General features: G+C 53.9%; 1 protein-coding gene across 1 annotated transcript in view; it reads right to left on the minus strand.

Annotated features, from left to right (window-relative positions):
• Positions 1 to 2612: 2612 nt before the first annotated feature.
• Positions 2613 to 12604, minus strand: part of SLC13A4 (solute carrier family 13 member 4) — a 42177-nt gene continuing 32185 nt past the window's right edge. Inside the window, exons 11-16 of the mRNA XM_036246788.1 lie at positions 12422 to 12523; positions 11632 to 11729; positions 11299 to 11423; positions 6852 to 7013; positions 5546 to 5683; positions 2613 to 3598 (exon numbers count right to left, since the gene is read on the minus strand). Of these exons, the coding sequence (XP_036102681.1) occupies positions 3461 to 3598; positions 5546 to 5683; positions 6852 to 7013; positions 11299 to 11423; positions 11632 to 11729; positions 12422 to 12523 (763 nt within the window). The 3' untranslated portion in view covers positions 2613 to 3460. The remainder of the gene's footprint in view (positions 3599 to 5545; positions 5684 to 6851; positions 7014 to 11298; positions 11424 to 11631; positions 11730 to 12421; positions 12524 to 12604) is intronic.

Raw genomic sequence — 12604 nt, forward strand, 5'->3', positions numbered from 1 at the left:
GTATGACTGTAGAGTGCGTGGTTTTTCCGGCTGTTGGGCACACAGGCTCATAGAGCATATGCACACGTGTGAGGTTTTCATTTCCACAAGGCAGCTCACTCCCAGACACCGCTGGTGTGTGTTCTCCGGGCTGCGGTCTCCCGCTTCTAATGCTCTTGCTGTCACCCCCCCTGAAGGAACGCTCTATCCTGGGCTGGAAAATGAGGCTTTTCTTAAACCTCCCACTTGGCCTTTGCACACAGCATTTCCATTCCTCACGCAGACGAATGAGTCCTTTCTCCCTGCTCTTAGGCCTCGTGGAAAGGAACAGGGCGGCGGAGGGAAAATATTTTGAGACGTTGCCTGGTCTTAATAAGGGAGTTAGTGACATTTAGATTGTAAGTGCTCCGTGTATACCTTTTCTAAATCTGGGTGCGACACACTTAGTCACATACCCAAGACCTCACACATAGCATGTTTTGCAAGGCATGTGGAAACAAAAGAACAAAGTGAGGTTTTTGTGGAAAGTGTGTGGGGTGGGCACTGCCAGCCCCGAGTCCTGGGCCTGCTTAGCTCCTGGCGTCCGTGGTGAGCCCCGAGGAAAGGTGCCTGGTGGGTGCGTCACTCTGACACGGACGGTTGCACGGGACTGGAACAAGACAGGTGCCATGGGAATAGTGCGGGCGCGTGCGCTCAGCATTCATGCGGCCAGGGCAGCCCCGGAAGGAGCTGCCTGTGGACGTGGGTGGTCTCCGTCCCCTTTGTGTAGTAATGGTTTGAACTTCTTACCACCCTGGGGACTCGAATGCTGAGATACACTTTTCCAAACACGGGCCCCAGGTGTAAAGCTCATTACGTTATCTGGGATCTAGCTGAAGAAACGGATCTAGTCTGACACTAGAGAGAAAACTAGCTATTTTTGTTTATTAAAAGATGGCATGTGAGCCCTGGCTGGTGTGGCTTGGTGGGAGTGTCGTCCCGTACACCAAAAGGTGGGTGGTTCGAGCCCCGGTCTGGGTGTATGCAGGAGGCGACAGATCAGTGTTTCTCAGATCAGTGTTTCTCTGTCTCTGTCTCTCTCCCCCTCCCTCCCTGCTTCTCTCTAAAATCAATAAGAGAAGATGGCACATGAGTCTTTGTGCCATGTAAATATAAGGTAAAAAAAAAAAAGCTTCTATACCATGTGCTCCATGGGTGACTTAAAGGAATCTCAAAGGCAACTTTGAACAAATCTGATATGTAATTGATTTAAGAAGAGACAACTAGACTCAGTGTCTTTGTTTCTCAGTTTCGCCATCTGCCAAGTGAGCTAGTTTGTCCTGAACCTCTGGTGTGGGGATAGGACAGGTCTCTTCCGTAGAAAGGTCAGTAGAGCCTGGCCGGTGTGGCTCAGTGGTTGAGTGTTGACCCATGCACCAAGAGGTCACCAGTTCGATTCCCAGTCAGGGCACATGCCCAGGTTGTGGGCCTGATCCCCAGTGAGGGGCATGCAGGAGGCGGCCAATTGATGTTCTCTCTCATTAATGTTTCTATCTCTCCTCCCTTTCTCTCTCTCTCTAAAATCAAAAAATAAAAATAAAAAATAAATAAAAATAAGTATGATTGAAAAGTTTTTAAAAAACAAAGGTCATGCCCTGGCCAGTTTTGCTCAGTGGTTGGAGCATCAGCCTACGGACCAGAGAGTCCTGGGTTCGGTTCCCACTAGGGGCACCTACCAAAAACAAAAAACAAAGGTCAGTAGACTGGACTGAAATGAGCACTCGGTGTGAATGGGTGGTTGAGTGCTGGGCTCCTCGGAGGGTGTGGCAGCTGCTGTGGGGTTCCGCCGCTTCCCAGAGTGCTGAGCAGTGGGTCAGGTTCTCAGAGCGCTGAGCAGTGGCCGGTAATTCTGCATCAGCTTTTCTTTCTCTCTTTAGTTATACTCCCAGAATCTTATGGATTATCTGCATCTTTGACTTATTATCTGACTTAGGGCCTTCATGTCTCAGCCATTTGATGACACTCCCGACAGGAGGAGTGACACCCCGACTCTTCCGAATATCTAAAACCAAACAACTAGAGATGCGGGCTCGATCCAACCAGCCGTAGTTACCTAAGACTGGTATTTGGGGCTTATTGGGTCAGTCACTTGTCTAAGTAGCCAAATACCTTGGCCTAAGCTCATTGACAGGGAAGAAATGGTAATATTCCTGGTTAAACCTGGTCAATCATATGCAGTAGTCAGAGCGTGAAAGTTGACCGGCACCAAAGTTTGACAATTCACAAATACTTGATAAACCAAGGAGGTGACTCCATTGATAAATTGTGAAAAAATGGCACATGCTAATAATAGGAACTTAAAAATCAGTGAAAACAATGAATAGCTATGGGGCAACCCTTTCCCATAAGATGTGTTTAGCAAGTAACTGGTGGGAATCAGAAGTGCATGACACCGGAGGTTTGGGAGCTATATCCAGTCATCTAGCAAGGACATCCGTCCTGGAGAAAATGGCCTGGTTTTCAGGAGGAAGAAGGAGGCTTTGATTTCCAAAGTGATTTTTCTCAAGGGAAACATTTATTGAGCAATTTCAATTGACTATGTTGTCTAAGCAGCTGGGGACTTTCCAAGACAAAAGACGTCTCTCTCCTCCACTCTTATAGAAAGTGACAGATGGGTTTGGACCTTTCTGTACCTGTCTTCTCGTTCCATCCAGAAGAAAGCCAGTCAAATATCATTAACAGTGCTGTGGTCTTCGTTATAATTTTGGCATCCTTAATATAAGACAGGTATGAAGATTCTTCTTCCCTCCCAGGACTTAACCAACACGGTGGTGCTGACGGTTTGTGACGAGTGGAGAGAGATGCAAATGGCCAGGTCCTTTCTTTGCGTCCTTTTCCTTTGACCGAGAACAGCGCCAACCTTTTTCGAAAGGGGAACACTGTTTCTTTATAGGAATTTGGTGCCACAGTAAAGAGAAGCCATTGAAGAGAGATGCTTAAAAGGGAATCAGAGCAGTGGTAAGAATTCCGCCTGCCACAAAGAGGGATTGCTAAGAATCGTCTTTTTGTGGGAGAACTTAGGACAGAAACTCTTAAGACAAAGAAGCTGATGTAAGGCAGGTCTCAGGTTCTAGGTGAGATTTTCCTACGAAAGAGATGGCACCGGTTTCAGTCTCGGTGCACAGGCAGGAGATTTGGATTTCTCCGTCAGCTCCTACAAAGGGATTAAGAAATGAAGGAGGACATCAAACCTCGTGGGGCTCGTGGGGCTCGTGGGTGTGCGACAGGCTTTCTGCTCTTCTCAGGGTCACTGCAGAGTCTAGGTACAGAGAAGTGAGAGCGGTGGGTTTTCTGGAGCCCGGGCTGTGGGAGCGTCCTGCACCAAGGTGGTAGGTGGCGGAATCCTGGGGTCCTGTGCTCTGGCGGTGTTCTTGGCCTGGTTGGCAGGCGGATCCTGCTGGGTGCTGGCGGCTCCTCTGATGGGGCTGTGCGCCCCCTTGTGTTAAGCCCGGTCAGTGATGTTACTGACCGTAGCCCAGGCTGGGAAAGTGTCCAGGTCGAAGAGGCTAACACCCCACGTATTGATAGCCACCGTCACGATCACCAGGCCAATGACATTGACCCCCAGGCCAGCTTTCACCTGTGGGACACAGACCAGCACACCCTAGTCACCTAGTGGGCAGTGGCTCAGAGCCCTGAGTGCCCTCCGCTGTGCCCTGCCCAGCCCTTGCCTGCCATGATCACCCACGCGCTTGACCCTGTTTGTTCCCTGCACTGCCTGTGGGTGGCACAGGACGGGGGAGGACAGGGAAGGGGGGCCCGGGGCTGGGAGGGGCTGTTAGAATCCTGTCCGCTTGCAGCTGTCACTGTTGAGGAGGCCTGAAGGCGCGTCCTGGGAGGTTTCACCGTTCAGAGTTGCAGTAAAAGGTCCTGCAGCCGCATGGCGGGGGAATGTGTGAAACAACACAGCCCAGGTCTCCTGAGACAGGAACTTCTCAGCCTGTCACGTGCTGGCAGGAGGGGACTCGTGGGAGGCGCTGTCTTCTATGGAGCCTTGCCCACTTACCCCGTTTGGATTTTTCTCAAGGAGCTGCTCACGGAAGCTGTGTGTCCTGGGCTCACCCCGGGGAACGGGTAGGCTGCCCGTGCCCGGTCCTTCCCTGGGGAGGTGGCACAGGCGTGCCAGCTTTGCTCCTCGCTAACTCTTCCTTCTGAGGGACTGTCACCTCAGAGACTGTGACCCCTTCCATGTCTGCCACGACACTCACAGCGGAGGGGCGACGCAGCCATGAAGGACGGCCCGGCCAGGGCCAGATGGAAAATGTACAGAGGCAGCTGGCACCCCCCCGGGGCGGAACCCAGCGCACAGCCTGTGGCCACAGCAAGCCCACTAGCTGGCATGGCGTTGGGAGAGTTGCAGGGGAAATGAACGCTAGGGAATGGTTCCAAGCAAATGACTGGACGGGTCCCCGCTGCTTTTTGGCACAAGCCCTGGACGAATTAATCCTTCTGGCGCCCTGGCCTTTGGGGGTGGAGAACCGCCATGTTCCCTAGCAGGTGCAAGGGGTGCAGGTTCTAAAGGAGCTAAATCGAGGTCATTTGGAGCTGAAGGGGACCCCGCAGAGCATCTAGTCTGGACCTCCTCCTTTAGCAGGTGAAGAAACTGAAGTCTCAAGTCAGTGCCCCAGCTGGGAGTAGAACCCAGGACCGGCTCACTGCCTGTCATCTGGTGGTTTTGAAAATCACTGCCTCTGATCACTTGATTCCATGGTCGCAGGCTGGGGTGAGCAGCAGGGGCACACAGCAGGTGGTGCAGGGGGAGAGTTGGGGCAGAGCTCAGCAGGAGACCGAGGGCTGGCCGTGACCTCCCTCCCCTGAAGTATGACAGAAGACCTGGGAGCAGTTTGAACGGTAGAAAGGATCTGAATATCTGCTACCAGCCTGAAGCGCTCTCTCCTCCACGTGGTACTTACGGGGCCGCTGAGAATGAGTTGGACTCCAGTGAGAAGAATATTTGAGACCCTCAGCAAGGGTGACCGGACCTATTTCAGACGGCCAGGCCCCCAGCCCCATCAGCCTGGACAGAGGGGTGGAAGGCGGGTATGCCCACCACGAGTCAGCAGCACAGTGTCCCCCACGGCCATCTGTGAGCCCAGCTCAAAACTAAGACGAGCTCTGATGCCTCATTTGCTGCTGTTGCTTCGGGAATCCCTGCCTGGGGGCGAATTCAGCAAAGGGATCCTGTGCTCCAAATACCTTTCACCTTAGGTTCGTCCAGTTTCTCAAACTTCACCTTCTAGGAATGAACCAGCTGTTTGGATGACTGTCCCCACTCGTCCGATGAAGAGACTGCAGCAAAGACTGCAAGCTCACGCCTTCTGGAACGGGGCCACGTCCTGTGTCTGTGCCAGCTCTCCGCCCACGTCCCACTTTCTCCCCAGACCTTGTCACCAGCGCCACCCTTCCCACCTCACTAGACTGAGTGTTGACAGGCCAAGGGAACCGCTGCGGAACGATAAACGAGAGGGCCGTGGGGCCAGTCATCCTTCCTGGCAGCTGGGCCTGGCAAAGCCGCGGCGTGACTCACCATGTCTTTGATCTGGCAGTGCCCGTAGCTGAAGACGATGGCGTTGGGGGGGTTGCCCACAGGCAGCATCACTGCGAAGGAGATGCACATGGTGACTGGGATCAGGGTGTAGAGCGGATTGATGTGCAGCGTCTCGGACTAGCAGAAGACAGAATGCACAGAAGCGTTAGCATTGCCATCACACTTGCGTCTCCTGTGCTCGGCCTCACGGACGTGCTTTTCACGACGGCTCGGTGCTGGCCAACCTTGGCTGGACACCCTGTGCTTGGGGTGGAGTCACTGCGCTCAAGGGCACGCGGTGCTGGCCAAGCCAACTGTGCTCGTACCACTCACTCCCCATGGCAACATGGCTGAGTCACTCCGAGGACGGATGTTGCATTTCTTGGTGCTGGCCTAAGGAAGTGGTTTTTCAAGTTTATTCTTTAGCTGAGAATTTTTTTCTTCAAATACAAAGCTCGTGAATAAGCTGCTTTGATTGACGTAGAGACCCCCACCCTGGGGTACAGAATTAAGGCGCCTTTTTTCTTGCTCTATGTGGATCGAACCCATCGGCTGGCCTCGGCGTTGCCAGGGTCTGACTAAGCACACCCCCTGCTCGCACTAGCAGGATGCTGGAAGGCAGGGGTTGGAGGGGCACCTGAATAATGAGCGCAGAGTTTGGGGCTGAAAGAGCAGGAGGACATTGTTTCCTGGGGACGGGGAGGAGCCTTCATTCGGGAGGGTGTCTGGTGCATTACCCTGGGGGTGCATTACCCCGGGGCTGCGTAGCCAGGCTAAGATGTGGCAGCTGTTCCCCTGCCCTGAACCATTAATAACATTGTTCTGAGGTCGTGGAATGGGGCTGGTCTTGCCCCCGACTCTCAGAACCTTCTGGACACTGAAATTGGGTGGAAGTGATGGGGGAGCTGTGGTCTCGGTCCTGTGGCAGAGTGTACTTCTGGGAGCATTTTGTCTGTTTTCTGTAGTTACTCCTCTAGCCCAGCTGTTAGGTCTCGTCTCAGGAGAGAAAGGTTGATGATCGTGGGGAATTGGAATCTAGGCTCATAAGGTTAAGTTGTTCTTTCTCATTTCCATTCAGGGCCGCTCCTAAATGAATCGTAGTCTTTTGGGAAAGGGTTCCGAGAACCCTTGTTGTGGTTTATTAATTTCTCTGTTTACCTATCAGTTGCTATCCGAAAAACGTAATGTTTCAAACAATGGTTTGAACACCAGTGAGCAGAGGCTGTGGAAAGGACCAAGGGGGAGAGGACAGCATGGAAGCTGCCCCCCCGCCCAGGTCGTCCATGGGGAGCCCTGCTCCACTCACCAGGCTGCACAGGATGGGCAGGAAGATGGTGATGGTGGCCGGGTTGCTCACAAACTCGGTGACGATGGACACCAGGATACATGCCAGCAGGGTGACAGCCCACGGGGGGAGGCTGCTCAGGGACAACATCTGGTGCCCAATCCACGTGGAGAGGCCGGAGCTCTGCAGGTCGAGGGGCGCAGTTAGAATACAGGAGGGGAAGCAGGGCCCAGTGGAACTTGGGACTCGAGGCAGGGCTGTGGGGGCCGGAGGAGCCACAGGAGTCATCTAATTTCTTCTCTATTTCAGGCAGACTGGACTCGGCGGCATTCCTGATTTTTATGGTTGGATCATTTCTGTAGCCCAGAAAAGTCTTTCTGATGATTGTACAACACTCAGTCTCAGGGTTTCCTGGCAGCTGCTGTCACGGGAGCGGAGAGCCACCCACCGCGATTGCCATGACCCTGCTGAGGACTCTGCCGTGACGGCTTGGCAGGGCTGAAGATCCGTGGGCAGTCAGCCCCTCAGCTCCAGCCTCATCACTGTCTCCAGCTCTGCCACCCTCGCTCGGGGCCCAGTCAACAGTGCCCTCGACACAGGCTGCCAAGAGCAGTCCTCCTGCTTTTGAAATGTTTCTCTCATCACCTGAGAAAGGGGAAAAACTAGGCACATCTGAAGGGAGTACCCTGCCCTGTGTTTGGAGGGGGAGTGGGCTGGCAGAGCGGAACAGAAGTTTACCGAGTGCGGGAGGAGGGAGGGGCTGCATGTCTGTCTGTCTCCGTTTAGCGGGGGAGGCGCAGCCTCAGTGGCCTGGGGCGGGGCCTCCAGCCACAACCTGCTGTAGTTTCCATCCCACCATGGCTGACCTCAGGGTCTACGACCTGCCAGTGCTTTTTCTAAATCCTCACCCGAGGACATTTTTGCATTTATCTTCAGATAGAGCAGGAAGGGAGAGAGGGAGGAAGAGGGAGAGAGAAACATCGACGTGAGAGAGACACATCGAGTAGCTGCCACCCACACAACCCCAACCGGGGCCGGGGACAAACTGCAACCCAGGTACGTGCCCTTCGCGGGAACCGAACCCGGGACTCTCTGGACCGCAGGCCGACGCTCTAATCGCTGAGCCAGACCGGCCAGGGCCTGCCAGTGCTCTTTGATGACACAGCTATGAAAGCATATTGCCACTCCTGAGCCTTTCCCGTTAGCAGCGTGTATGTACATCCACTCCAAGACCTGAGTATTCCCATTTGGACTGACGCGTTGGATGGAAGCTGTTCGTCTGGCACTGGTGAGGGCTCTCCCCCGCCCCAGATGAAGAGCACTGTTTCGTTTTTGTACCAAAACCCCCCGTGTACAGCCTCCCACGCTCCCTCCCTCCTCTCCCTTCTATGCTCTGATTTTCCCTGAGGGCCTGGGTTGCTTTGCTCAGTGGTTAGAGCGTTAACCCAAAGACGGAAGGGTCGTGGGTTCGATTCTGGCCAAGGGCACGTACCTGGGTTGCAGGTTCCATCGTTGGCCCTGGTCGGGGTCGTGCGGGAGGCAACCAATTGATGTGTCTCACATCGATGTTTCTCTCTTTCTTTCCCTCCCCTTCCCTTCCACTCTCTCTAAAAATCAATGGGAAAACATCCTCAGGTGAGGACTGAAAAAAAGAAAGAGAGATGAGGCATAGGGCCGAAAGCAAGGGGAGACAGTTCATGATGTCTCAAGCAGTACGTCTCATTCACGTTTTCCAGTTCAGGTTGGCCTCTACACTGTCAGCAGGCTACTGTTCTCTTCTCCCACTTCATCACAAGCTGGTTTGATCTCCACCGCGCCCGGCCGCCTCACGGCGAGCTCACAGGCACGGATGGCCAGGCCCTCAGTTCTCCGCCGTGGCCACTTCACCCTGGAGCGCCTGCCTTTACTGCCTCCCCTCCACTGACTGAGGGCCGAAAGTGCCGTGTGCGGGGGCTGCATCATTTCACGGTGGGTGCAGAGCTGTGCGGCCTACACGCACTCAATTGTTACCTCTTGTAACACATCGAGCCTGCTCACTGGACAAGGACAGCGGAGAGAGAGCAGTTGTTTGAGTGGAACCTGGACATTTTTATAAAGAAATAGTTTTGCTTACAGTGTCATCCAAATAGCACGTGTAAGCAAAGTGAAGTAATTTAATGGGAGTTATTTTTCCCCAGAACTATTGTATATTATAATCGGAGATAAATTGATAAATTAAACGGCAAAGTTAGGGGAAACAAACACAACAAAGGAAGCTGTAGTTGTTTAAACCCTTGGTGTGAAAACATTTTACATTGGATTCTCCTCCCTAATGTCAAGACTGAAATGATTTCAAACTTAGTAGGAATCACATATATTGTATGTGGATTATATTAAAATTAGGAGAGTTGGGGTTATCAACTGTACTAACTTACCTGCATAATTTTGGTTAAAAGGAAAAAGATGTTGCCAGGCTCAGCTTGGAGGCCAAAACTAATAACTGAAATTCAGTAAAGGTGCCCAGCTGGTGTGGCTCAGTGGTTGAGCGTCGACCCTGCACCAAGAGGTCGCTGGTTCGCTTCCTGGTCAGGGCACTTGCCCAGGTTGTGGGCCCAATCCCCAGTGGGTGGCATGCAGGAGGCGGCCAATCGATGTTCTCGCTCATCGATGTTTCCATCTCTCCCTACCTCTCCCTTTCTCTCTCTCTCTCAAATCAATAAAGAAAAAAAATTAAAAAATAAAATCAATAAATAACAACAAACAAAAAAGAAATACAGTACAGGTGAACATGATACCCTGAACTTGCAGTTAGAAATAGCAGCATGTATACAGCACTGGCTGGAGGAGTCGAGGCTCACGAGTAGCTACCAGTGAAAAGAACGAGGGGCTTTAGTTTGCTGCAATTACAACATAAATGTTGACACGAGAGCCAGTGAAGCCTTGTAAAAGCTGCCATAAAAACCAGCATGGTGCTTGGATCCGACGTGGGAGATGGGGCTCGGGTAATGTCATGCATTATTCTCACCGCTCTGCACCGTGTCTGAGTAAGGCCAGGCGCAAGCCAGTGAGTCCCGAGAAGAGACCCAGCATGTGTAAGGGGTCAGTACTTCTGTGAGGACTAGTTAAAGGGACTCAGGAGTTTTAGTTGGTTAGAAAAAGGGATCTAGGGGGATTAATAACTTATTATTATGCCCTGGCCGGTTTGGCTCAGCAGTTAGAGCGTCGGCCTGTGGTCCAGAGAGACCGGTTTCGGTTCCCGCAAAGGGCATGTGCCTCGGTTGCAGTTTGTCCCCGGCCCTGGTTGGGTTGTGTGGATGGCAGCCACTCGATGTGTCTCTTTCACGTCAATGTTTCTCTCTCTCTCTTCCTCCTTCTCTCCCTCCCGCTCTGTCAAAAAAACAACAAACAAAAACATTATTATTATTATTTTAATCCTCACCTGAGGATATTTTTCTATTTATCTTCAGACAGAGTGGGAGGGAGAGAGAGAGAAACATGAACATTAAAGGGACACATCAGCAGGTTGCCTCCCACACGACCCCGACCAGGGCCTGCGATGACCCACAACCAAGGTACGTGCCCTTGACCGGAATCAAACCTGCGGCTCACTGGTCCGCGGGCCAACGCTCTACCGCTGAGCCAAACCGGCCAGGGCAATAACTTACTATTTTAATAATTATGCCCTAGGAGAGGTTTCCAGAGTGCAGAGCCAGAACCGTCAGAGGAAGACACAGAAGCCCTGAGCTGGAAGTAAACTCTTCTTCGCTCCCTGCTCAAGGAGGGCCTGTCACTCGAGGTGTTCGCCCAGGTGTCATGGGAGGAGGTCTCACATTGGGTAGGAGAGGGGACTCAGTGTCCTCCGAGGTTCCTTCCAAGTGTAGGACCGTGACATCCTAGCGAGGCAGATAGCGGTGGCCCCCAAGGAATGCGCAGTCACAGGCGAGCCACGTTTCGGGTGGGTGAACGTGGGCAGAGGCTGGAGGGAGGGACGGTGTGGACCTCCGCCTGCTCACTCGGGTCGTTTTCTACCTTAGGACGGGCAAGCACGTTAGGAAATTTAACTATTTCCCACCAGCCCCTTCAAAAGATCACAAATCCTCCCAGTGAGGAAATCGGGGGCATTTACATCAATGAGCTTTAGCATAGATTCTCCATGGAGGTTCAGTATTGGCAATGAGCTGACTGGGACATCCGCGGTGCCACTGGGGCGTCGTTGGGCCCTTAGAGACACAGCTCCTGCCACCGCGGTCAAGCCCTCTGCTTGGGACAGCGCGGCCCTGACTCCGTGGCCCCGCTGCCCTGTAACTGGGCCCAGGGGCGCTAGCTTAGCCGCTCAGGGAGCTTGTGCTGCTTCCCTCCCCGGGGCTTGGCTGGAATTCTCCTCTCCCTCAGCGCCTTCGCATCTTCCCGCCCAGAACCGTAATGATTCCATCGGCGAAGCAGCCCAGTAAGATGCTCTGGCCCAGTAAGAACAGAACTCAAGAGCTACCTTGCTGCCAGAAGCCAGAGCGTAGCCTCCTCCCACCAGGATGACAATCTCCCAGGGCATGGTCTTCTGGAAGTCCTTCCACGTGATGATGGGCTCCATCCTGAGCGAGGGCTCCCGGTCCTCCCCTGGATCACAAGTAGGCAGGGAGCGGAGCCCGTGAACCCTGCGGGCTGATTGTGGAGATGGGGGCCGCACCGAGGAGCCAGTGGCGTGGGAGGCTGCTCTGCTCTATTTGGGCAGGATCAGAGGGCCTGGGCCAGGCTCCTTCTGAGAATTCTGACTGGGGTGCCATTCGACTAGAGCCAGCCCCCACTCTCCCCCGAACTCTCTCACCATCCTTCTTTTGCCCAAAGCACGGCTTCTTCGCCGGAATCAGGAAGAGGATGAAGCCAAGGAAGACGGAGACTGTGGCGTCGGTGCGGTAGCCTTTCCTGGCAAAGGGACAGGGGCAGCGTGATGTCTCAGGACACGAGGCCTCTTGTAGGACAGTCTGGAGGGGACGCACCCTTCCTTCTTGCCAGTGGGCAGGGGTTGGTGTCTGGAGGCAGGGCCTGGCTCGGGTAGATGACTGAGCATTTAGAGGCCCACTTGGGGCGAATCCAGGAGTGATGAGGAGCTGCTTAGGTGAAGGAGAAGAGACAAGGATGGGTCCTCTTCCCCGTGAGGGTCACACCGCCATGTGTGTCCTTCCTCAAATGACAACCTGTGTTGGGAGAGCTTGAGGCCTGTGGCCCCGGCCCTGAGGGGGAAGACGCAGGGTTGGGACGGGAGCCTATTCTGCTGTTCCCTCCCCAGGCCTCAGCCACTCCATGGCCACAGCTTCTTTAAAGTGTTTTACTTTAGGACATTTTCCCCTTTAATTCTCAAACCACCTGTGAGGCAGCTGAGGGTCCAAGAGCTTGGGTCGCAAGGCCCAGTGCACACAGCTGGATGTGACTCGGACTCCAGACTCTTCCCCCTGACCGCCCTGCCGCTGCCCCGAGAGAGGAGCCCTGCAGGGGACAGCGCCTCCGGGCTCCAGGTCTGTGCCTGTCCCTGAGCGTCCAGGAGGGGGCGCCGGTGGACCCCGCCTGAGGAGCTCACGCGAGGGGCTTGTTCTCCAGGAGGGGACCACATCACTCACTTTTCAAAGAAAGAATCCCAGCCGGGGACAAAGCCAGGCTCCCTGGTGAACCACAGCACGGTCATGAGGACGAAGAAAAACCCTGTCACCATTTCGGGGTAGCTAGGAAACAGAACAGGAGGGCCTGCTCCAGCAGCCGGAAGCTCCTGGGAGCCCCCCACTGCTCGGGGTGCTCTGTCCTCA

The sequence above is a fragment of the Molossus molossus genome, unplaced genomic scaffold (genome assembly GCF_014108415.1).
Source record: "Molossus molossus isolate mMolMol1 unplaced genomic scaffold, mMolMol1.p scaffold_m16_p_7, whole genome shotgun sequence".
Classification (NCBI taxonomy): Eukaryota; Metazoa; Chordata; class Mammalia; order Chiroptera; family Molossidae; genus Molossus; species Molossus molossus.